Source organism: Pipra filicauda, unplaced genomic scaffold, assembly GCF_003945595.2.
Source record: "Pipra filicauda isolate LSUMZ 115617 unplaced genomic scaffold, ASM394559v2 scaffold158_size1702193_pilon, whole genome shotgun sequence".
Lineage (NCBI taxonomy): Eukaryota > Metazoa > Chordata > Aves > Passeriformes > Pipridae > Pipra > Pipra filicauda.
The window spans coordinates 975,639-1,002,397 of NW_024104084.1; the positions used below are offsets into that span (position 1 = coordinate 975,639).

The window sequence follows — 26,759 nt, forward strand, 5'->3', positions numbered from 1 at the left end:
CTTCTCTCACGCACATAAAAACCTGACATAGAAAGTTAGAAAAGTGTTGACAGAGTTTGAAACAACTCTATTCCATCTCTGTCAAGGTTTCTTTTAAGTTAAAGAAAAAATCTTCAGTGAAGGCTAATAATGTTTTTTGAAACCCACTGCAATCCCATGTTCTAAATACAACAAAATATAACGAAGTATTTGAAAAAGTGCACTGTTATGTTCAGATTCCATTAATGTTTTAAACCATCATTTTGATGTAGTGTTGCATCATCTGAAATCAGTGGGCCCATTGTACTAGTTACTAAAGAAAATAAATTCTAAATATATGTAAATGGAAGAGACAAGGAAAAACCAGCCAGAGACATTGCTCAAAGCGTGAAGTGATGTGGGAGTGCTTATTGAAATAGATAAATGACAGAAACTGCTCCTGTTGCTGCATGTTTGTGTTTAGTCCTAACAGTAACAAGCAACAGTTAAAAATGAAGGCAAGAATTATCTACGTGAATGCATTTTTTTTCATTAAGAGGAATTAGATCTGTTGGAGGAGGGACATCATTATTTTCAAGAGACACGCTGGCAGAAATGACTCAGTTCTGCAAATTTTCTTTTACTGCTTGTTGTTTTTAAAAAAAAAAAAACTAAGTTCTTTTGGTAATCAGGGACTTATTTTAAGAATTTTTACAGTTGTAAGAAAGGAAAAATGACAGACCTTCAAATCGTTCTGGGCCTTTCAGACTATGAAGCGTGATTTCTTAGCATATGGCTAGAGGAAGAGGGTCTGGATGTGCTCTGGAAAATAATTTTCCACAAGCAGTTGCCAACTCTGCAAAAGGACTTCCTGAACAGGGATTGAAAAGACGCTTCTGATTCCACGCAGGGCATTCTCTTTAATGGAAATGTCTAACTTGCTGCAGTAAACCTTGAAGTCCCCATGAAAAATTTGTGGAGGAGAGAAAGAAAGCCGAAGGACTGGCGTAGTGCTGCAGGAAGAGGCTGGCACTGAGGGTAGGTGACATGAGAAGTCCTGTGGCTCTGCCAGGTGGTGCCCTGGAAATAGCGAGAAGTCCAGCTCCTGTCATGCTCTTGAGTACTGCTGAGCTGGGAGAGAAGCATTGCAGATGAACTCAACCAGACCTTGTAATTTAACTGCCTTCCCTCTTTTTCAGCCTTGCTTTCTGTCTTGAGGAACTCCAGCCGTGAGAAGAACTCTTGACAGTTGATGTGAATAGTTTCCTTCTTCTTTTGGAAGGAAGACACACAAAAGTAGTTCCTAGCTTCCAACCCCATACAGTGCTTGTGCCTGGGAAAGAAAGCTGTCTTCCCTCTCTTCTGGACAAAATCTCAGTTCTGGATTCAGTTTAGTTCATTCAGTGTGAACTTAGTGTGAATTGAATTCAGTTCGTTCAGTGTGAATTCAATTCCGTGAAATTCACTCTTTGTGAAAGTGAATGTAAGAGAGAACTTTCTTGCATAGAATACGACAGGCAGTAGTGGAATTTAACTGTTCTTTTCCTTATGAAAGTGACCATAACTTTTTCTTGTTCTTATAGATGGAGTCTTGAAAGCAAAGTAATGATGTTGCAAGGCCCACTAATGGCATGCAAACGGCAATGGGGCAATAAAATTGCTGGAGTAGCAATTTGAGCAGTATGACTCTTATGACAAGGAATTTGCCTATAAAATTAAACCTAAAGAAAATAAATATAATTGTCCGAGGAGGAGTGGAGTGACATTTGAAAATAAGTCAAAAATAAGTGTACCCGCCTTCATTTGTGGGCAGCTGTGGGGGCTCTTCAGGTCTTGCTTAGCCACAACACAGGTTGTGTGGACATTCACATCCAGAAACAGAAGAAAGGTTTCTTTTGTGGTTTTCTGGCACATGAGAAGTTAAGAATATCCCTGGGGTCCAGTGATTGACATCATCAAATACACTTGCTGTTCAGAAGCTCTTGTCTGTCTCAGGCCTGTTTGGCAGCAGAGCCAAAGGTCAGAGAGAAATTAATCTGCTGTAAATGAAACTAAATGGATTGCAGGGTGCTGTTTGTGACAAGAGTAAGTGGTGGAAGACTTCAGCATGCAAAGGGCTGCAATTTAGACCTTGCCAGTGAACTGGGTCATTCATCTTTCCCATGTAAAGTGAGGTGAACCTAATCTTTCCAACAAAACAAGGATAACAAGCAAGATGGGTGTTTTTAGCAATTTAACCCTAGGGCAGCTACTATCTAAATAACTAACTATTAATGCACCTCTCCTGCCCCCTATCAAAAGACAGAAAAAGAATAATGCTCATATGAAAAAAGATAGTTAATTGTTGTCGTTCTAGATATCTCAGTTCTGACTGAACCCCTGGTAATCTGTTCTTTGTTCTCTAAAATTACTTGATGCTTGAGTGGCAATTATATCTGAGACGTGCTGTGGACCAGTGCTGAATGATGAAAAATCCAGGTGCTGCACCCTGATGGGTGATTTTGGATGGGGCAATCTGTTTCTGTCATACCATTATGGGACCTGGTGCAGGGATCCCTCAAATCTTTGTCCATTGGCTGATGTCATAGCCTGCTTCATGCAACCCTCCTGGAGTCCCGAGCTCTTCTTATTCCCTGTCTCCCTCTTCAGTATTTTATTTAGTCCTCTGAAAAGCAATTAAGACACATGTTGATATAAGAAGAAGCTTTGTGTTCAAGTTATCTGAATGTGCTCCCGGGTATGCACATGCCTCTTAACATGAAGAAAGCGCTGATTCTGGTTGAGATTTCTAGGTATTAGAAGGTATAAGTAAACTCCTCTTGCAAGGAAGTGAAATAAATGGGTGTACTTGTAGGGGAGCTAGCTTACTATTGAGAAACATATAATGATCCCAGCTTCTGTGGCAGCTGAGCCAAAATGTGTTTGTATATAAATGAATGTATATCTCAGTGCTTAGATACTCGAGTGATGGATGCTCTGGGAGAAGATAAAGTAGCCAGGAAGGTATGAATAAATGTCTCACCAGGGCCTATCAATAGGCAGTGACTGCTGCTGACATGCTGTGTCTCAGTGGGCAAACTGTAAGGGTTTTAAGTAAAAACAATTATTGAATATATGATGTCTAAGTCTATTAGTTGTATGCTATTATTGACTGATGTTAGATTAAAAAGCATGTCCTTATTACTCTCTCCTGTCATTAACTTGCCAGAAAAGGTCAGTCAAGAAGTATATTATTACTAAATTGTAGACTCACACATTTGTAGCTGCAGCAGGAATAAAGCCACGGAGGACTAGAGCCAAACTTTGGGCAGGCCCAGAGCCTAGTTTTGTTCTCACTCCGCACACCTTGTAACAAGACCAGCTGCTCCCCATCCAGATACACTGTTGCTTTGTCTATATTCTGTGCTGAAAACAAGAGGATTTGTATTACTGTAGCTTTTCCTTAAATGCCTCAGGGTACCTCTGCACTGTGTAAGGAAGCTGGATCTAAGCCCGCACTCGAGTTCCAACCTGCTGGCCATCAGTGCAAGGCGTGTGGAAGCCCATGGTGTGCTTGATCTAAGGGACAGAAGGAAAAGAAAGGGAATAAAGGCTTTGTGCTCAAAGTGTATATTTATCTGTGTCATGGAGGGACCAGTCTGCTGTGTCTGGCCTGTCTCGTTCTGTTATTTAATGTTTCCTGCAGCCATGGTGGTTGATCCACACCAAACAGTGGAGAAGATGCTGCCAAATCCTTCCTGAAAGAGCCTGACATCTGCTGCTGCAAAGCAGATGGGATCTGTAAGCAACCTGTCCTAAATCAACTTTCTGTCAGTGGACATCAGGAATCAAAGCCTCAAGCCAGAACACGGAAGGGTAGAGAGTGGGCAGGAAAGGAACTGGCCATCAACCTTTTTGCCAATCATCATGAGGGCAAATCCATAGTTTTGGTGACAAAGCATCCTCGTATCTTCTCTGATTTCAGTGGCAGCTATTCTGAAATGCCTGAACTTAAGTGCATGAACTCCCTCCACAAAAACAGTATTGAGCTAAATACCATACCACTTTGCAATGGCTTAAGTATTTGGATGTCTTTACTTGGTGTTTCATGTCACTGACATAAAATTGTATGATTGGGGGTTTATCTGACTTCATTTATTCCTTTTCTAAAGATTCCTCGGAATGGTCCTTCATCTGCTCAAGACTTAACACTAAGGTTTCAGAAAAAATCAGGCTCAGAGGTGAAAATGGAAATTATTCTTCGTCCACAATGTGGACTTACGGATGTAACAGCGGGTTACTGTTGCAGACGAAAAAAAATTTGCACTAAAATGAAGCTTTCTTTTGAGATTTTTGGTCCCTTTGCCTCCTGCCTTGGATAGAAATATTCATCACAGTCTTTTGATATAGAGAAAGGCTCCTTACAAACTTCAAATTTGTGACTCTTCTTTCAGGAAAAATGTCATTGTTTGGGCCTTGCACCTTCTTCCCTCTCTTTCCCTACTCCCAAATAGCCTTCCTGAAATCATCTGGGTTAGTATATATTTTTATTCTTGGACTCTTGCATGCCTAAGGGAATTGAGTCACAAATGACTTGTGTTCACAAAATTGGTGGAATAAAGCCCAAGCTTTAAAGATGCAGCTTGGCAGCTTTTAAAAGGGCATAAGTAAAGGCATAAAACATTGGGTGAAGTTTCCAGAGTGATTTGTGAAAGCGATTTCTAAATGAGTTAGGAAAATTTAAAGAAGATTCTGACATTCATTGTTTGTCTCCTAAAGATACAGAATGATGAGCCATTACACATACATTTAGGCATCTTTAAGCCTGCTTCAGAGTATATGTTATTCTGTTTGAGGAAGAACAGGGAGGAGGGGGGGTGCCTGTGTGTGTGTGTGTGTGATTCCAGAACAGGCTCATCTTTAAAGTAAAACTCGTGAATGTTGTGTGGTAGAAGTAAGAGGGAGCTAGGAAAAGACTTTGGCACTATAGTGTGAGGGAAGGAAGGAGTTGTTTGCTCTTCATGAAGGAGTTTATATGTTCAAGAACTATTTAGGTATATGAAAGTATCAGTTCTGTTAGAATAAAGACCAAGTAAAAGAGCATACAGACAAAAATAAAAGAGATTTGGTTGATCTGATGAATGAAAGCTGGTCATGCATCCTGTGAACTAAGAGGACAGGTTTTACAAAGGAAACCACCCCTGTTTCTTTACATGTAAAACCAAAGCACGGGGGACAAGGTGTGCAGACATTAATGTCTACCAGAGGATCATTCTTACTACTTTACATCCATCCTACTCTCTGAGGTTCCCTCCAACACGTCTGTATCTCTTTAGGTCTCAAAGCTTCTCTTTTTGACAACTTTGGAAAAAAGTTAAGTTTTTGAAGCTGCTTTTAAGGATTTTTATCTCTTTTAAACATCCTATCTCTAGTCTGCTATGTTTCAGAAGTGTCGCACCAAATCCTGAAGCGAATATTGAGAACACCAAGCTCTGCATAATGCAGGTGCCCAGGAGAGCAGTAGGCAGGCTGGTTGCTATAACAGCTTGTAGCTGTAGAACATCTTCCATTTCAGAAAAGATCCCAAATCTCTTTATGGACTCAGTTGAGAGAAGGTAAAATGCACTACGGACAAGTTGGGAAAAGCTGAAAGAGGCAAAATACCGGGTTTAACTTGGTATCTAGGATAAACAGCCCTGACCTACTAAGTACCCTATATGCACAGATGAGAAAGGTAGTCAGAGTTTTTCTGCTTTTTTCTAAACATTTTTTCAACATGTGTGAAGTGGGGATAGCGATTTCTCCCTTTTCAGTGGCACTGGTGCAGAAGAGGAACTAAAATTGCAAAAGAGTTTTTGCAACACGGCTAGAAACTCCTATGGTTTAGGAAGTTTAATGCACTGTTCTAGTCAGCTATTGTGCTTCTGTATAGAGGATACTCAAGTCAGAGATGAGAATTGACACCCTGGACCAGGTCTGTGCAGCCTATTTTTCTTCTGGAAATGACAGAAATGTGGAGGACTGTCCCTATGGCTTTAATAGTCATGATGAAGTGATCTAATTTGGGAAACATGGGCAGGAGACATTATTGGAGTGGTCAGACAAAAACCTACTGTGAATTGTTTGGTGAATCTAAGACACCCTTAAGATCTCTCAAGACACCAGCGGTACTTGCTCTATATTCTTATCAGAAAATAATTTCCCTTGCAGTGTGAGACTGCTTTGCATATCAAGACTGATCTTTCCTGGGAACTTTATCAGTTATCTTAAGGAAAAAATAATGGCTAATAACACTGCTGTTGGGGTAATCCTGGGACAGCTTTAACTTTGCAGAAGTGTAGCATAAGGCTTCTTTATTGAAAAAGGAGGAGTGGTTACATTTTAAATCTTCTCCACCTGCCACCCTAATACTCAATAGGATTCAGACTGAGGCAATTTATATTGCATTATGATTCCAAAATATAGATTCTTTTCATTTCTAGTGGTTTCTAGGGATGGATCGGACAAAAAATGTTAAATGCTTTACGTATTCTGCGCATTTTGGTGGCTGCTTGGCTGAGCTGACCTCCCAGGCTCCATTTCATAGTAATTGGTGTGAATTGACAGTTCTGTGATTCACCTACAACTGCTAGGCAGTCAAGAGTGCTGCTTTCAGTTTGTAGAGTTGAACAGAAAATATGGTTTGCATGACTAATATGTTTATCTAGATGTGTTATCTCTTGCAGCAAAAGTTACAAATGCATGGACTGATTTTTATTAAATATCAAAATCATTTTCTGCTTATATATTTATTTATCAAAATAGTGGAGTACTTTGCCCGAGCTTCCAGTAGAAATAATCTTTCCCTTCTTCCCCCCACCTTTATTTCAACAACAAATTTCCAAGTTTCTTATTTCCCACCATCTATAAAGATTTCTAGGGGCTTTCCCCCCCCTCTCTTTTTTTTCTTGTATTTTCAGTAGTAGATGTTCGCTTTCAATGTAAGTTCAAACCTATGCTTTTTGGAAAACATAAGCCAGTCCTGTTTTAGAATAAGGTGTTCTCTGTGATGCCTGGTAAATCACTGCACTGCAGCTGAGGATTTGGATTGACAGGATTTGGCCTGGAACACAGGACTGGGGGAAAATCCTGGCTCATCAGGATCTGTTCCCTACTGTTGCAGACAACCACATCACATAATCCCTTTCATAAGTTTATCGAGCCTCATCTTTAAACTAATTAGGTCGTTTGCTCTCACTATCCTTGTTGGAAAGCAGTTCCAGAGCATCGCTCCTCTGATGGTTAGAAACCTTTTTCTAATTCCCAAATCAAATTTATTCATGGTCAATTTATACTTATTTGTCCTTGTGCAACATTGTCCTTTATTTTAAATGCTTCTTTTCTCCTTGATATTTACTGTGGGGATGTAGCTAGCAATCCTATCTATGCGGGGCTTTTTTCCATTTTGCTAGACAGACAGAGCAGGCTCTTATTTCTTGCAGGAAACAGGGATTTGGTAACATCTCTCTGGCTCCAGGTTTTGTAATCCACCTATTGGAATACAGGTGTGGGGAATGCTACCCCCTCTTCCCGAAAGCCTTGTTAATGTCCATGGTGTTCTTTTCCCAGATTTTGAACATTCTTCTTGCCACAGGCCTTTTTACTAACTGCTGGAGGCAGCATTAGAACAACACACTGAGATTAAGCCACTGTCCTTTCCATAGTGCACCTGAAGGAAAGGATGTGAACAGATCTTAAGTGACCAGATTGGGACACCCTTAGATGTGCATTTCAAAGTGTCACAACATATCCTGTCACGTAATGCTCACTAGATGACCACTGACTTGCTACCTTTCCAAAGAGTCTCTGACCTTGCAAAGACCTAGATGAATCTTGAATGCTGACCAAAACCAGAACAAGCAGCAACTGCGAGTTGCTCTGTCTTACCCTTCCACTCACAAAGTGATACGCAGTGAGAAACCATGTGTAAGAGGGAAGACTGACGTCTTGTAGTTCCTCCTGGTATGGGACGTGAGCTGCAAGTAAAGCCTTTACAAGGGGAGTTCTTCTGGGGACACAAAGTTCCATGAGTTTGCAGGAATCATAGCCAAAGGGGCAGTGATATGGCTGCAGGGCATTCACTCAAAAACCGTGAAAGTCTTAGACATGGAAATGCAGAGTGGATGAAAGACTTTGTGGTTACCTGGCTGTACTCCATGGAGGCCAAAGACAAGAGGTAGTGTAAAAGTCATTATCTGCAAAGATCAGCCCCCAGTCCAGCATGTCAGCAGGTTGTCAATGAAGAGGGCTTTTCAGCTGGACAGATCTGTCCACGAATTATCAAATGTCATGTTAACGTACTGCTACATTAAATCGCACAAGCTATAGATGCTAAGTGTTATCTGTTCAGTTCTTAAATTTAGTAAGGCATTTAAAACTGAAGAATGCATCTACAAAACATGTCCTTATCATCTTTAGGCATGAAATTCTTTAAGCTTGCTTCTTGAGAAAGCAACTCTGAAATATTTTTGTAGAGAGAGGAGAGGAAAAAAAATGAAGTACTGCACAAGTAGAGTCTGAGTGGTGTGAAGAAGGGCTGTATGCATGTTGGGAGTTGGGAGGAAGATGTGGCCCTTTCAGAGATATTCAACATTTAGGCTGTTTAATAGCTGGACAAGAAGTTTCTTCTTTCCATTCTTCTGCCCCTTTCCTAAGGTAAGAATTCCTCCTGCCTCGGCTATAGCATAACATTCTGCATATCCTGACAAACTTAATCTGCTGCAATTAAATCTTATTGTATAATATCACATGTTTCGGTTCAGATGGAGAATTACTTCAGTTGTACTGGAGAAGGTGGCTGCATGCATTTATTTTGATGAGGCTGCTGATCTGCTGGGATTTGTACAAGTATGGAACAAAGACAGTCCAGTGACAGAAGCTAGAGTACAAAGACTGGGAAAATAGTCATATAACTGGCATCTTCTATAAGGCACACATATATTAGTATAGTTTTGCTCCAGGGGCAATTTAAATTCTGATATTTCTTGGCTTCTAATTTGCATTAAGAAAGGGAAAAAAAAAAAACAAACCACAAAATCTTGTATTTTCACTCTTAAAAATGTAAGGAGCATGCAGAGATTTTATAGCCCTTGGCTGGGGGGGGGGGGGGGGGGGGGGGGGTTGGGGATGGGGGGAATATGGAGAGGGGTAAGGAAGAGAAGTATATGTAAACTTTCTTTTTTTTCTGGGCATTGGAGAAATATTATTTAGCATTCCTGCAGGTATTATCCTATTACCATGCAGAAGGTATTATCATGAGAAATTTGGTTTATCAGCAGAGGTAGACTAGAGAAGAAACTCTGTGATAAATTAGTTCCCTATTGAGCAATGCTGCTTTAGTGGAACCAAAATATTTAAGAAATGCTTCAACTCAAAGCTTCTGCCAACTGATGTGCTTGGGTCTTGAAAGATTCCCTGATTGTCTGTAAATGAGTTGGTAAGATACTGGGAGCCCTGTAGGACACTTCTAAACCTATAACCTTTTGATTTGTCTTTTGGACTGCTCCATAAAATCAGATTATAGGTGGTCCTGGAAGAAGGCTCTTATGATGAATGTTTTTAAGACTGGAACTTGCTAGGCAGAAGTCTTCTACTTTTCCTATAAAACTTACTATAAATCAGAAGAAAACCCTCCAAAGAAACAAACAAGTACCTTTAAATCTGTTTACAGGAAAACACACAAACTGAAATTTTAAAATGTAGCAAAAGGCCGTGGAAAATGGGAGATTCAGTTTCATCAAGTGATTACTGTATATGCAGAGATCACATTTGGACCAGAAGTCCCCGAGCCACAAGGCTGGAAACTGAGAAGAATACCCAGAGGGGGCATGATGCACATCCTCTCCTCGTACTTGTTTCATAGCATCTACTTCTGCCTCCATTGGAGACAGGATATTGTAGGAGATGGACTTTGTCTGATCTGGTACCATCATCCTTATATAATGTTTTAGTCCACTACTTTTGAAGACAGCAGTAGTTGTTGTTTGGGATTTTTAAACTCATTAAGCTCTACTCTCCTACTTTCTGACATCAGCAGGGATTCTCCAGCGTGTTTAGCCTCCCAGAGATGCTCAGCAGCTGGCTAACTATTTTTAGCTTTCCTGGTAGAAAAAAAAAATAATAAAGTGTAACCACATCTCTAGTGTGTGTCTGCTCCCAGTTATCCACTATGCACTGATACACTGACTGGCAACAGGGAAAGTTTTGGTAGGTCACTGTGTTCATGAGGTAGCCTGGAAAGTTTCTTTCGTCCATCTTTTAATGTCTTGGTCAAAATGGCTTCCAATTGTCTCTTTTAAGGAGACTGCTCCACAGAGTGAACACTTTCACACCAGGAACTGTTTGCTGGCACTGTGTTAGTACAGACATGCTTTTCTATTCATTTGTGGTTTAGAGTTTCTCCAATCTATATTAAATCGGTGGAGAAAGAAATACCAATCAAGGTGCCATATTAAACTAAAAAAAAAAAAAAAAGGACGAAATCCCAGTAAAATTATAATAGATCATTTTATGATTGATTCTCATTTTTTCCCAAAAAAATTTATCCTCGTAAAACAAAAACAATCCACCACTCAGAAAACACTGGTGGGTGGCTGGCTGCTCAGCTCTGTCCAATCCCTTGAAAATTACTGACAATTGCCCAGGGATGGATTGTGTTTTAATGAAAATTTTATCCCACTCAGTTGACATTCTGATTTGTTTTCACCAAGAAAGGTTATTTAAACTGGTTTCTTAAAACAAAAAATGTGCTTTTTCTTTGGTTAGGCAGTGTATTAAACTTTTGGATACAATCATTAAAGTTAGAAATAGGGAGAAAGGGAAAAAATGAAGGCCCTTTGAATGTATTTGCTCTTGGATCAGTATTAACTTTTGTTTATGGTTTCAAGTCACTTAAGTAATAAAAGTTCCATGAAGGACTGATTTTCTCTAATGGCTGGGAGAGACAGTTAGTAATGTTTACTTTTACCTTCTGTAGGGTCATAAACTTCCATCTTATAGCTTGCAATTGTCCTAAATGGCATAAGAATCTGTGGTTGTGATACTGTTGCAGGGTTGCAAGAATTTCTCTTTATGCCTTATAGCAGAGTAGGGAGACAAAAACTTTATAAAGCAGTCAGATGGGAGAGTGACAGGAAAGGTGCTGGAAAATTACTGACTTAAAAGTTTTCACTGGGAGGGCTCCCTGCTCCCCATGTTGATTTAACTCCTCTGCCTTTTCCCTCCCTGCCTTTTCTATGCCCCTGCCTCCAACACACACAGACAAAGACACCCCTCAATCGTATTTAAGGAATTATTCCATACTATCCCTGAACTTATAGGATCCAGAAAGCCTTAGCTTATGTGGTCATACATGTAAACTTTAATAAAAATTCAATTAAATATATTCTCAACTAATAGATTGGTTACACGCAAAAGCCACTTTGAGGCTGTGCGGGAGGGGCGAACACCAATATTCAGAACAGTTAGGAAGCTTTCCCAAAGCTCAGACTAAACATTCTGATGTAGAATTTTATGTTGTTGCCCCTAGTTATTGTTCTCAGATATCAGCTCAAACAAACTTTCTCCATTCTTTGTGTTTACACCTTCAAGTCTTGTAGCTGATTATCATCTATCCCCCTGAGTCATCATTTACCCAAATTATACATATCTGGTTCTCTTAATTTTCTCTCATAAGTCAGTCCTCCCAGTCCATTATGAATTTCTATTACTCATCTCTGAAATCCGTTTTTCCTTTTCCTTTTTTTCCTTCCACGTGTTTCTGAACACTTTTAGGCGATTAGAGTTGACGGGATCATTTCAGATCTGGGTTTTCTATTGACACCAAAGGAGGGAGGTGTCTTTGGTCTGGAAGAGACATACACAGTATTGTATGTGATATTGTCCACTATCATCTGAAAGTGTCTTTTGACATTACTGCCTTTGAGCTTCACCTGTCCTGTTGAGCATTTGCCTCTGTGGCTATTCTTTACCTTCATTTTAAGAACTGAATCATTCAAGGTGCTAGGTAAGGCTAATCCTCCCTGGTAGGGATCCAGGTGACTGACCATGGTATTAAGGGGCTCAGCACCCTCCAGGATGTGTTGCAACTTATTCTCCCTTCCTCTTGATGTATGAAGTCTTCTTTGCTGTAGTTTAAATTTAAGATCAGAACTTCTGCTTTGCTAGATGGTTCTTCCATCTTGATACAATTGACACTTCCTGACTAACAAGTTCCTCCTGCCAGCACTCAGTGTTTTGTGGTCTACACTGATCTTCCAGTCTAATACAAGTTCAGTTCTAAAAGCAAAACTTTCTGCTATGAGCTACTTCAAAGGTTTAACCAAAACAATTTACAACATACTCAGCCTTCACTAATTTTTAAGTTGATTAACAAAAAATGTGATCAAAATACCTGTTTGATATTTAACTACTACACACTTTTCTTTGTGTTCTCTACTCATCAGGAAATTGTACCTCATTTACTTCACCCTGACAAGAGCCCTTCTTAAACCCAGTGCACTGAAGCTTTGTAAATTGCACAGATCTTGTTTTAATTAATTTCACTGTTTCTTTTTTCACTTCAAGGATTACATCTCTTATGTCTTTTGTAAAAATTTGAAGTTTTAGGCTAAAATTCACCGAGTTTGTTTTCAACTTGTTACTGAGGAACAGTAACAAGTAGTGGATGGGAAAATGCACCTGGACGCAAGGGACCGTAGTGTTTTCCTAATCTACCATTTTGGGATAATCTACTGGGGATGTAATGTATTTATGGGTCTACACAGGAATATGTCCACATTTAAGAACAGCAGGCTTATGGGTGTTCATAGCTCCAGGTAGAGTCTTGGGAGGTTTTTGTTTCAAGTTTGACCTTTAATACAAACTCTTTTTGTGGCTTTGGATAGGTGGTTAAATCTTTTTTCAGTCTCCACATGCCTTGTCTGGTTCCTAAATAATTAAAGTAAGCTTGTACCATGCAATGATGTCTCAGCTTGGAGCTTTTGCCAGGCAGTCAATGGAGACCCTTGTTCTTGGGACATACGTCTCTTCCTTTGTGCTGTAACTGATTAATAGGAACTTTGAGAGAAGTTTTCCGTCTTTCTCCTGCCATGCTTCCAGAGCACCTCAATTCACCTTGCTTTCTCTCTCATGCACACACAGAGAGTATGTCTTGAGGTTCTCAGCCCTAAGCAGATAGAGGTCTGTTGATTAGGAAGTTTACATCATCTCTGGCAGCTTGCAGAAGATCTTGGTCCTACTTCATGCCATTCCACTACCTATGCTCAAAGAACGAGCCAAATTGAGAAAGAAGGATAAGGAGGAAGAAATAGGCAGTAAGAGACAATATTTGTTTGCTCCCAACATCTCCTAGAGGATAGAAGCAGCCATTCAAAGTCAAAACATATGGAAAACAGCATCTGGTTATGGGAGCTTGGATGTTAATTGTTCTGACAGATGAAATTTGTCTCCAGAAATCTCATGAAGCCAGCTGGTATTGTAGAGTTTTCTCTGGCTCATATTGTGACTCTTACAAGTTTCTGGAGTCTTCCAGTCTCAGGGTGATCATCTTGTAGGAGCAGCTGCTGCTTAAAGATTTTCATTTCTATATCAGCTGGAATCAGGAAATATATTCTTTGGGGGGTTGGATTTGTTTTGTAACACAAAAATCCTAAGGTGACTTCAGAAGCACTTACCTGAATTCAAACTTAACAAGACCCTGTGAAACCTAGCAAAGAGTTTCTAATGTTGTCCTGTTTATGGCTCTTGCATACGAAGTGAGCAGAAAAACTTGATCATAAGTAGTAGATGAGTACTGAGGTTGATTTTGAGAGGCGTCTGAAAAGTTCCAGTCTGAATCTGAATTTCCTGAATTGGACAAATTTGGTAAGAGCAATAACTGGCAAACTTGGTAAGAGCAATAACTTTAGAGAGATATTTGCAATAGTCTGTTTCTGAATGGGCTAGGAGTTGTCTAATAATAGCTCTTTTCTGCACTTGTTTCAGTGCCTTTTGCTCTCAACCTTGAGCTGGAAATGTCAGAAGTCTATATTGACATATGTGCTCTGCCTGAGAGAAGAAAGAATATGAGGTTGTTTAGAGAGCGAACGAGTCTGTATTTAGAACAAGTTACATGTTTCTGAGATAAAAGCATAAATAACTAATCATTTGATGATGCTATCAACAAGATGTTTACTGCACGACCCTAACATTTCTTAAGGGTGAAAATACCAACTTTTCTTATGTAAAAATATGAACACATTTCCCGCACATAGACTTAATGTCATTTTCCAAGAAATGTCTGTTCCTCACCCTAGTGAAAGATAATGAGCAGTAAAAAAATAAAATAAAAAAAAAAATAACCGCAAATCACTCTATATAGATGCAGAAAATCAAGACCTGGACAAAGTTGTACGTGGCAGAACAGTCTAATTAGTCTAGAGATGGTTTTGTTTTAGCTTTATTTTGCTAAGATTCAAGACATTCAAAGTGATTGTTGTTTAACAGTAACATAACCTCTGGAGACTAGTTGAACATTCTTGAAGATGTCTCCCCAAAAGAAGTGAATAAAAAATCAAAACAAAAATGAAGAAGAGGAAAAGTTTCTGAAACAGCTAAATGTTTTAGAAAATCCACTGAGTTATTCATATGCTGCTAACAATAGAAAGAACTCAAAAGGCAGGACCCAGAACAGCAGGTACAGAGTCTAATTAATGCATGTACTCTAAGGAGGTTTAACCCATAACTGTCTGAATGCAGGAGGTACTGTTTCAACAGAAGGATTATTTCTAGGTATATACTTGACTTTAACTAGTGAATCACGAGACCAAAAGAAACCCCCAACTTCTATATTTTTTTTCTTTATCACCACACTGGAAACAAGAAATCTTGAGGGTTTCAAGCTTTTTTTCCCTGAGGCTTCAATGTAAAATGGGTAACACAAATATGCTGGAATTTCTTTGAAGTAATAGGTAGGTTGAAGCAAGTCAATTTAGAGGTGGTCAGGATATAACTTAAACTGGATGTCTTGGTGTCTCTTTAGGGAGTAGAAGCTGGAACCTACTTATTCTCATCCTTACTTGAGTGATCTCTAGATCTCTAGAGTTTTTGCATGACTTTCTCATCAGTGACAGAGTTTTGAAATATTGGGAACACTGTTGCTTGGTCTGGAAAACCAACTGATTATTATTTTCACCTTAATGTCAATCTTTTTATATTTTAAAATCAAAAGCACTCCCTAACTGTTTGAGGGGTAGGGCCTGAAGGCATACACCTCTCTTTTCAACATGGAGTCTACAGGTAGCAGGCAACAAATGAGAAACTGAAGTGAGGCTGGTCTGTTTAAAACTAAATTTTCTACTGTAATTTAAAGAATTTAATATTTGTAGGCCTTCCTGGGCATGCCAGGACTCTCTGTGGTAGACAACTACCTTAACCAGTAATCTACATTCTGTTTTGTTTGATGTGGGGTCTATTCTTTGACCACTTGTTGTGTGTATGGAAATTAGACATCTGTTCTTGGAAGTAAAATGTTCTGGGTGGTTGGTTAGACTTGCAGAAACTTGAGAAGTGGATCTTCAGTTGACTTGGACTCAGATGATTAAAATTATCCCAGAAATTTCAGGATCAAATTTAAAGCTGAAACACTGACAGTTGTGGAGAACAGGACCTGGTATGTGGTATGTCTAATCAATAGTTCATTCTACACCTAATTTTGAGTGTACCAGTAAGAAAAAGATGGTTCAAAGCAGCCTGCAAGGAACTTTCAAGACCGCAGGAGAAACTCATCTATGTGTGAATCAGAGCCAGAAACTGTTCCCTCAACCTGGGGAAGAAAGTTTGACAGATAAAAAGCTTTCCAGTTTTACAGTAGTATGGAGGCAAGGAAACTGTGGTGCTACTTAAAAAATAGACATGAAGGCTTGGGGGTCTGCCAGTGACAATGTGCTCTCCTGTGTCAAAGCCCTGCACTCAAGATCCTCTTTGCCTGATTCAGATGGGAGCCTGGACTACTGACTGTCCTGGAGTAAGTTACTCTTGCTGTAGGATCTGATCAAAAATTATATCAGAGGGCTGAGAAACACTTCTTGGTGAACTATTTCACTGAAAATTTCTATGAGAAATTTTGACTTTTAAAAACTACTGCTTTCATTAAAAACCTAAAAATCAGGATGAAACCATTGTCTGTTTTGTTGGAATACTTACATACACCAGTAGTTACCCCAGTCTGTCTGCTGTTTGCCTGGACACTGCTAAATATAATTAAACACCGTTTAGTCTGAGGAAAGACTCTGATTCGGACTGTGCATATGAATGTCTCATTTTGAACTATCATAAATGCATTTTTAAGTGAGCTACTATTCTGTAAATATGGTTAACTTCTGCATTTGCAGATTTGGCCCTTTAATTTGTTTTTTATATTGGTTCATGGGTGTACACAAGTGGGCCTTATGTGTGCTTTAAGACACAAAACCTTATCAAGTTATCTATAACAGGAATATTACAGCACCATAATAGTTAATGGAAAATAGCATAAGAGGAAAAAGAAAATTAACATTCCACACAGCAGGGCATTTCGGATGTTAATCTGCCTTGCAATATAATTGACAGGGAAGCTGATATCTGGGAAGATTTTTATTCCTATCTTTTTCTCTAAACAGTTAGTGTTCAGTTGTTGTGCAGCAGGGGAGATGGAGAAAAAGAAAGTTCTAGCCAAGTGAATGTTCTTTACCAGCAAAGATGTTAACTTTTGTCAGAAGGTAGTTAATCATTGAGAGAGAAACAGATGAAGAAATTGGATAAAACATTTCCAGTTCCAAAAGTCTTTATTGATTGTGTCTCCCTCAAGAAAATTCAGCTCAATCTCTGAAACCCTCAAGTGATTAAACCTTGGGCAGTCCACTGTAGACAGAGCAAATGAGAATTGTTTCAAAACCAGACATGTAGAGCTAGGATAGTTAAAGCGAGAAAAGATTTCTTTTTCACTTTGAAATCCTAGCTGGGAGACGTAACCTGAGATGTTGATTTTAAGGCAAGAATTTTCTTAAGTACCACAGTCTTGCTCTGTGTAACAGATCTCTGAATTTTGAAGCAATGAACTGTTTTATTTTCAGAGAATGAGCTCTCTTAAACACAAATCCAGAGTCTGGAAAATGGGGGACAGATTTCTGGTCCATCACAGATAACTTGTATACCTTGTTCTAATTTTTCCAAAGGTAGTTAGGGTACAGAGAGATTGAAGCATCACTAAATGAGATGCTAAGACCTGTTAACAGTTGAAAGTTCCTTTTTTTTCTCAGAGATGTGATGTTTTTGCTCTCAAACCATCTCCTCTAGAAGACTGTAGCTATTCTTAAATTGGAGTATGACCATTAGCATGTGATTCAAGGTATGCAATTTTCAGTATACAGCATGAAGGTCCTGGATAATTATGCTTGAATTACAGCTTGCTTTCTGGAAGTCCATAGTGTGCTGCTGAAGTAAAGCCCTTAGTTTCTCTGCTTTGGGGGTTTAGGATGTGGGGTGCATCAAAGACCTGTAACAAATGTGGATAGAGCCTTCCCAAATCTTTGTTCGCGAAGCCTAGTCATGACATGACATCAAAGACAGTAGGAAAAGGTCCCACAGTAGAAGACACTATGAGCTGATATCTGTTCTTTCTTGTGTTACACAAGAGTTTCTTTTCACTAGTTTATGTGCTGTACAGAAGTCTAACATAAAACAACACAGGAAGGCAAATTTAGGAAATCCACTGTTAAAGTCAAATAACATTTTTGTAACTAAAAAAAAGAAGGTATTTGACTCAAAGAAGAAAAGTCAACAAAAACCTGACAGCCTTGTGAAAGTTTTATCTTTTCCTGGGCAGTGATTCTGATTTTAGTTACACTTACAAGTATTGGACGGGTTGTAGTTTCAGAAGTTAGCACCTGTCAGCTGAGCTGTGATAATTGGTTGAGTGCATACTTTATAGTCACAAAAGTTTGTGAATCAAAAACTGGCTTAGATCACTTGAGTCAGCCTTCTCAAAACCTATGGTTATCCTAATTGTTCTGGATTATCTTGGCTGAGGTCAGCATCTGAGCCAAGGATTCTTCCAAGAGAGACAATGGACTACGGTTCAAATCATGAACCTAATTTCACATTGGTGTAATTACATAGCTGTGCTGAGTTTCATGTAAGTTCTTCCCTTGACTGGATTCACACCCCTGAGCTGAGAATCTGCTTTAGCTCTCAGATTTCATGCAAGAGTTTTAAAGCACCTATCAAACTTCCTAATTTTCCCCCATAAAGCCAAAGAGTAAACATAGGCTTAAGAAGGTTAAGGGATCATTCCCCAGAATCTGTTGAAGTATATATCCATTAGTTTTAAACAAGACCTTTTCATACCTTTTTTGGACAGACAGCAAACATCTGGAAATTGTCATGGTTATAGACTTACTCTTAGACTATGCCTCTAGATCTAGGTGTATGGAATATCTAAAGTCATGCTTTGTGTGAGGTTATGTTGTTCCAATAAAATCATAAGGTGTCACTGAAACAAATCATACAAAGAAAAGGTCATAAGTCTTCAATTTAAAAAATGGGCAAAAAATTGTGTCAGGATACCTGTGGCTGTCTGCCAGAATAAAACAAGAAAGGGTAAAAAAGCCTTTAATTAGAGTAATTCGTTAGATCTTCGGTACGCACCATCTTCATCCCCCACCATATATATAACAAGGAATAATTATGGTACAGATAACACATGTACTTGTGGTAGTTGAGAGGCTAAAGGTGCCAAGTGGAACCTAATCTTGGGAAAATGCAACCTTGACGCTAAAAGCCTGTACCTTAAAAGGTGGTGCATGGATCTTACACCAAGTGTAAAGGATAAATATTTCCAGAGGCTTATTCGTCTCCTACAGGCAAAGTCAAATGAATGTCTTATCGATGACGACAAGATTACTAATTTTAAATAATTAAATATGAATTAGGTGACCAGGGCCTTTTAACTGCTTTAAAGAAGATGAGAGTCAAGTGTTTCGCTTAAGTGATAAGCACAGAGGTATCAAGTAGAAAGACTCTGTTTTCACTTGTACCAGGACAAATGGAGTACTAGTGGGGTGAAGTAATTCATACAATCATAGATAGGACTTGAAAGACTACCTAGTTCCAACCTCCCTACCATGGACAGAGACACCTTCCATTAGACCAAGGCACCACGCCACATCCAACCTGGCCTTGAACATTTCCAGGGATGAGGCATCCACAACTTCTTTGGGCAACCTGTTCCAGTGCCTCATCACCTGCACAGCAGAGAATTTCTTCCAAATATCTGATCTAAATTTACCCTCTTAAGTTTGAAGCCATTCCCCCTTGTTCTGACATTACACAACCTTGTAAAAAGTCCCTCTCCAACTCTCTTGTAGCTTCTTAGGTAAGATGTCCCCAGAGCTTTCTTTTCTCCAAGCTGAACAAACTCAAGTCTCTCAGCCTGTCTTCACAGGAGAGTTGCTCCAGCTCCTCTGACAACCTTCATGGTTTCCCCTGGGCTCTCTCCAGAAGCTCCATGTCCTTCATCCTTCTCATAAGGGCTGCTCTCAATCCATTCCCTGCCCAGTCTCTATTTGTGTTGGGTTTGTCCCAACCCAGGTAAAGTTCTTTGCACTTGGTTTTGTTGAACTTCACAAGATTTACATGGTATTTACCACCCCTCAAGCCTGTCAAAGCCCCTCTGGGTGTCATCCCTTCCCTCGAGTGTCGACTGCACCACAAACTGGGTTTCTTGTTGGTAAACTTGCTGAGGGTGCCTTCAATCCCACTGTCCATGTCACCAGCAAAGGTGTTAAAGAGTAGTAGTCCAAATACAAAACCCTGAGGAATGTCACTCATCACTGCTCTCCACTTGGACATCAAGCCACTGACAGCAACCCTCCAAGTGAGACCATCCAGCTAATTCCTCTGGTCCATCCCTCAAATCCACGTCTCTCCATTTTAGAGACGTGTTGGAAAGAACAGTGTCAAATACTTTGCACAAATCCACGTAGATGTTGTCAGTTTCTCTGCCCTTTCCCATCAGTGTTGTAACCCCGTCAGAGAAGGCTACCAAATTTGTAAGGCACAATTTGCCATTTGTCAAGCCATGTTGGCTGTTACCAATCACATCCTTTTTTCCATGTGCCTTAGTGTGTTTTCCAGGAGGCTCTGCTCCATGGTCTTGCAGATATGGTCTGTAGTTGCATGGGTCTTCCTCCTTTCCCTTTTTAAAAACATGGATTTTTTTCCCTTTTTTAGTCAGTGGTAACTTCACTGGTCTGCCGATCTCAAGTATGATGGATAGGGGCTTAGCCACTTCACCTGCCAGTTCCCTCTGGACCCACAGATGCATCTCATCAGGTTCTACAGGCCTGTACATCTTCAAGTTCTTTAGATGGTCTCAAATCTGATCTTCTGCTGCAGTGGGTTTTTCTCCATTCTCCCGGTCCCTGACTTTGCTTTCTGCAACTCAGGTGGTTTCAGAATTATTCTGTTCAGTTCACAACATGTCCCCTGACTGCTTTGCTTCCTAGGCTCGTGCAAAATCTGGAGACTTACTGTGGAGCTGAAGTTGCTGTACCCACGACTATTATCCATCTGTATTCCATACAATTATTATTTGTACTCTTGAATTCTCTGGAGATAAAATTAAAATACAGCTTTTGTAATTTTTTTTTCCATCTCAAGCTTTTGTTTTTGTTTCCCCCTTCTCTTTAACAACCTTGTTTCCCAGGAGACCACTTGATATGTTTTCATGTTTCCAAGAGACTGCAGTTCAATAGGTTGAGAGTTAATTGGCAGCTGGGAGTTTCCAGATGTTTATATGCTTACCCAAAAAGCTGTCCACTGGTAGTAAATGAACAGCTGGAAAAACAATCCAAAAAAACATCTTTTAGCTGATTGACATATGTCTGGAAAACATGACATGTTTGAGAGAAATGGAATTGAAATTAGGAACAACTAAGAGCAAGTCCTTCATTATCAATAATTAGTCAATTAGATTTTTTGTTCAAATTCAGGAATAATTCACAAGCACTGCACTGACTCAGTCCTTACCACACATAGAAGTAGATGACAGAAATAATGCATAGGCTTTACACTAACTTTCCTTAGGAGATGTTTTGAGAAATGTTCATTATACAGCTGAACATTGGCAATTCAAAGGGGCTGGATGGTGAAAATTATTTATAATGCAATATGAAGTCTTTCACCCAAAAATCATGTTCACATCCAACTCAAACAGCTGATGGCAAGTGAGCTGTTAAGTTGAGCTATTTAAGAGCTTACTATCAAATACTTTTTTTCCCAGTGAAATAAGTGGTTCTGTACACAATCATAAGTTTCAGCAGGGAAAATTGATTGTTCTGAAATTGTTTTCCATCTGGGAAATCAAAATGAAAAAAAAAAAAAAAAAAAAAAAACAACCAACCAACCAACCAACCAAACAAAAAACCACAACCAAACCACTTTTTCCACCAGCTTCTTTTCTCTGTAAAAGCCAGTATATCTGCTCCATATGATATTATTTCTGGACTCAGTTGTTGAGTGTGTTGTATGCTGTAGTGTTCAGCTGAGCGTCCAGTGGTCTGTTCTTTAAGCAACAGTCTCCAGGAAGGAAGAGCCCTTTGGAGGGGCCATATGGACTCACATTGATAGAGGTAACCTAGGAAAAGTAACACTTGAAAGAGGTTCTACAGTTGTCATTCCATTAAATACAATACAAAGGACAGATCAATTATTTTGATGTTTTGGGGGTGAATGGGGGGAGTGGGCGGGGCAGGGTGGTTCAAGAAATAGTATTGCCTTTCATCCTAATGCAAAAGGAGCTGAAATATAGAAATACTTGCAGGACCAAATAATAGATATGTATTGTTTTATTAGAGACCACACTTTTCTGAAAAATACTATTTTAACTGATGGCTAATGCCATCAGGATATGTGCCTTAGAGAACAATTTTGTGGTAAGTAAATGGAAGACAAAAAATACGCATGAACTCTCTTTTTCAAGTTCAAGACCAGTTATGAACATTAAGCTCTACTTTATTCCGTTTGGCTACAGTTAGGATGGAACCTCTTACTGTCTCTAGGCAACAAGGTCTTACTTACAATAAATGAGATATTATTTTTCATTAAAATATCACTTTTTGCCCAACAAGAGTGGGACAGATTGTCATATATGTGCATGATGTATGAATGGGAAGTGACAATGAAACACTTCAACATTTGACCCTGGAAAGCAGGGTGGCTTTTTTGCCTGACCATATAAAAGGGTCGATTCCTTTTCCATTTCAGCATCTTTTTGTCCATAACACCGTGTTTGGGAAATCAGTGATGCTTGGACACATTCCACTAAGCATTGTTTCTAGAAGTTTGGCACTTCTACCACTTTCACCAACATGTTTGGAGAGGACTTAGTGGAGCTTTCTCCCTGATAAGAACTTGCCTCCGTACACACGCAGTGTGGATCTTGGAAGGGAAATTTGCTCCTTCAGAGCAGAGTCGTCTTCTGTCTACTCAGTCTGAATTACAGTCATGATACTGTAGGAGTTGCAGGACATTGTTAACCTGAACTGTCATCATGGCCATCACAATGAGGAGAAAAATACAGCTATCGTTATGGAATAGTGCATAGTTTATCTCTGTAGCAGCGTGCTATAATGTGCTTAATTAGACTGTATCAGCTGCTCCACGTCTGCTACTAAAGGGAGACTTTCTTATTGTGTCTAGTAAACAGAGAGCTCTCAGCCTGTGATTTAGCACTGAAATTAATTTAAGCATAGTTTCCCATTTGATTATTGAGCTATGGGTGACTTTTAAGGATCCTTTTCAATCCATTACTTTTGCTTGCTGCAAACTCTCTGCCACTCTTTCTTTGCTTTCTTTGGTAGATACAGACTAACTGAAAACTCACCCACTTAAAGGGAAAGAAATACAACATAATTCCAAGTCGAGTATGCAAACTTTTGCTTCTGCTCAGTCTCCTTCCTTGACTGTCACCTTCTGCTTCTGTCTCTCAATTACTGAAACAATGTGATTGGCTTGAATATGCTGAAAGTAACAAGGCCTCCAGAAAGTAATACAGTGTAAGAAATAGTGAAAAAAATTGTTCTTTTTTTTTTCATGCCAAAATGTATCTTTTTTGTGAGAGTAGTAGGGTGACTTCCACAAGACAATCTTTGAAAAAAAATAATGTATATTTGTAAGAAAAAAAATCTCCCTAGTCTCTCGTATGTACTAATCTATTAAAAGAATTGTAAGGAAGAAAAGAACAAGTGTGTATTTCTTCAGTAATGTTATCTAAGGAACCAGCTTGGGAAAAACAGTGGACAAAATGTCACAGTGGTAATCAAAGCTGAAAAGTTCATAGTATACTGTTTACTCACCTGTTACATACTTTATATGTGCATGGGGAGAAGGTGAGTGGGTCAAAATGAGATTATGGAACTTGTTTCTTTCTTTGGTAGTCTTTCTGTACTCGTGTTGCTCTTGAAAGGTACCCGCAGCTTGAGGGACATGCTGCCTGAACCTTGAAAGATAGGATTCCTCCATTTCAAGGAGCTGGAGAGGTGGCAGACATTCTGAAGTAATTTCAGAGAAAATGTCCTCTGCATAACAAGCACTTTTTTTGCTGCAGGGACTGGCAAGTTTTCAGTATACTGCAGTAAGAAGAAATAATTTGATCACATCAGGCTCACAACTGGAGTGAGACATTGCAACATCAACCAGTTTTATGAGAAGGCAAACATGTGTGGGGAGAGAAGGCAGAGCAGGGCCCTACCTTGACATGTTCTTGGCCTTTGTAGTTAATAAGACAATTTTTGGAAGAATCAAGGACACAATCCATTGGAGCATCTCTGAAGTGCTAATGATCTGTGTGTCAGGGAGGTTTTGGACTGGTTGCTTGGGCTGTGCTGTAATTGTGTGTAAGGGTGGGAGCCAGAGAGCAGTAGCTAGCACAGGGTGGAAGCCTTCTGGTGAGATGCAAATAGGGCAACTACTTGTGGGTGCAAGCCAGGCTAAACAATAGAAGTACTCTTCTGCAGTAGAAAGCTCCAAGCCCTTCTATACCCTCTACTGAAAATACTTGATACAAAAGGAGGGCATGAGACCTTCAACATGATATGGCAATAAAGTGCTTATTCCCAGTGCTGCTGCTGGAGCAGGAGCAGGATCTCATGCCCCACCTTACCATTACATGGAATCTTTGAGATCCTTAATTCTGTGCATCCTTCTGTCTCTGGCACTTAAATATGTGTTCAAAGAACAAGCAGTCCTAGGTACACTGTTGCTCACAGGCCTCAGAGGAAGCAATGATAGCTTCATTTCGTGATTCTTGATTACTCCCTTGCTAAGGAGAGATTTTTATGATTGATTTACTGGGAATGGTATGATGACAGGAAAATGGTTTGTTCTACATCTCAATTTTAAATGGATCTTCTCTGAAGCAGTGCTGTTACTGAGGTTATGCTTTTTTGTTTACAGGCTGTGCCTTCCTAACATACTGCGAAAGGGAGTCTGCTCTAAAGGCCCAGAGTGCACTGCATGAACAGAAGACACTGCCGGGGGTGAGTCCAGAATGATAACATTTTTTTTTTTTTTTAATCTAAAATGATTTACATATGGAGTTCTCATCTCAGATTTGGAAGCATAATGTCTCTGTTTGTTTGGATGATTCACTATTTGCATTGGGCTAATAAAATCAAGATACCACCAACCCACCCAAATGGTTTCCATGCACGAAAAAAATAAAAGGATTTTTGCTTTTATTGGTAGTCAGGAAAACAGTAATTAACTGGTTATGGGCTGGGTCCTACCAGCCTTACTCAGCTGAGGAAAGTCTTTAGGATTCTGACCACTACAATGAAACATTAGAAGTGCTCACCAGGTATTTCTTCATATTATTTTTCTTCTCTGAAGCAAGGTGTGACTGCAGGAAATCAAGAAACAGATCACATTATTGAGTTATCACAAAATGAAAACATATTCCTGATGACAAAGTGGTTTGACTCAGTTACTTTAGTATTCAAGCAGCTGTAGCAGATTGGAAAGGCGGTGAGACAAGGAGAAAAGAGAGAGAGGAAAGACGAACACAGGATAATGAGGAAAATTATTCACATGAGCAAGATCTAAGGTTCAGACAACACAAGCAAAGCTAAAAATAGAATCAGCATTATGTGGGGAAGACCTGCCCTGCTGGGATGGGTTTCTAGTTTAGCAGTTACCCGGCGGAGGGGAGCAGAGAGAGAGAGACTATTTAGATTCAACAAACGTACGTGGATTGGGAACAGCCAAGTCCTTCTGTAGCTAGAATAGGGCTGATTTCTCAATGACACAAAAGTCAGTGATCAAGTAATTAAGAGGGGGATCCTGAGGGTTCCAGGTTGCATCTAAAATGAGAGGAAATCTATCCAAAAGTCTGACCTTATTAGTTGGTGTTGAATGACTGAATCGTGCGTAACCATAACCTTTCCATCAGACCTGAGGCACATCCCTTGTTCTATGGTGCTGAAGAAAGTGTTGACTCTGCTCTGCTTGTTTCCATCATCCCAAGTCTATTTACCTATCTCTAAGACACCTTGCCAGTATGAAGATACCCACGCACTTGCTCATCTACATCTATCTTTGCTTAAAAGACCATACCTTATGTAAATATATACGTACTTCATTCCCTAAAAATATTTCTGTCAGCTGACGACTCCCTCTGAATAATTTTTTTTCATAGAAACTCCTTAGCAGCAGATTGAAAGTAACTTCAGTCTTGTTGGGGTTTAGGTTTTTCTTCCCCCTACGCCCCTATGATGTTTTCTTTTTACTCCTGTCTTTTCTGAATGATAGAACTGGATGTTCGAAAAATGAAAATGTGTTGAGTAAGGATATTTCAGGTTACATTTTAACTAATTTTTTTTTTAAATATGCTTGAAATCAAATATGTATTTATCAAAACTAGATATAGACATGTGTCATGTATTTAAAGAGATTAAATGAAATTCCAAATGTTTCCACTAAGACTGTTTGCTCTTCTCATTAGGAACTAGACCACTCACTTGCAGATGGAACCCTTATTTTCTCTGTGAGGCTAAAATCCCATCTTGAATTTGTATGATGCAAATATCTTCAAGAAGACAGTGAGATTGAAGGCTCATAGTTGGGAGGGAGGGCAAGTGATGTTTAGGATTTTTTTTTTCCTTTTTAGTTCTTTATAGGTCCACAGTTCTGAATGTCAATCTGTGTTTTAGGGACTTCAAATCACAAAAGTCTTAAAGTCAAAACTGTCATCTTGGGCAGTAGCAAAATTCGACCAGCTTTTGCTTTACGATCAAAACTTCCTGCAGAGGCTACAGTGATTGATTCCAGACTACAGGGAAACAATTTCTTTGGTTTGTGTAGTTTCTATTACATATACACCGTACTGACTTTAGAGGCTTTTTTTTTGTTTTCTTTTACACTTTCAGGAGACACATCAGGATCTGATAGAATCAGGAACAGTGAATCTTCTGTCTAAAATAGCAACCAGGTTTTTGAGAGTTCTGAACACTGAATTCTCCCTTCCCTTTCATTTCCAGTTCTATTTGTCTCAGGATAAAGGTTTACTTTCCACCAACAAACCCTCTGCATGCAGCTTTCTGCCAAGTTTCTGAACTCATCTTCTGAATGATGTCACTGTAGTTTATTTAAGGAAACCAGTCTTGTCTCTTGATAAACTATCATGCCTGGATACTGTTTTATAGTTCCTATGTGAGTAGCAGGGAATTATTTATTACTTACCTGTCTGTTCTTGATAACATGCGCCAACA

At 39.4% G+C, this 26,759-nt stretch overlaps 1 protein-coding gene across 15 annotated transcripts in view; it reads left to right on the plus strand.

Annotated features, from left to right (window-relative positions):
- The window catches only part of LOC114003380 (CUGBP Elav-like family member 4), a 699,867-nt gene that overhangs the window by 66,883 nt on the left and 606,225 nt on the right, over positions 1–26,759 (plus strand). For all 15 annotated transcript variants that reach the window (XR_003546206.2, XM_027750321.2, XM_027750316.2 and 12 more), the window contains exon 2: positions 24,448–24,530. Coding sequence is in view for 14 of the 15 variants with exons in the window: in XM_027750321.2 (XP_027606122.1) it covers positions 24,448–24,530 (83 nt within the window). In the remaining variant the exon portion in view is untranslated. The remainder of the gene's footprint in view (positions 1–24,447; positions 24,531–26,759) is intronic.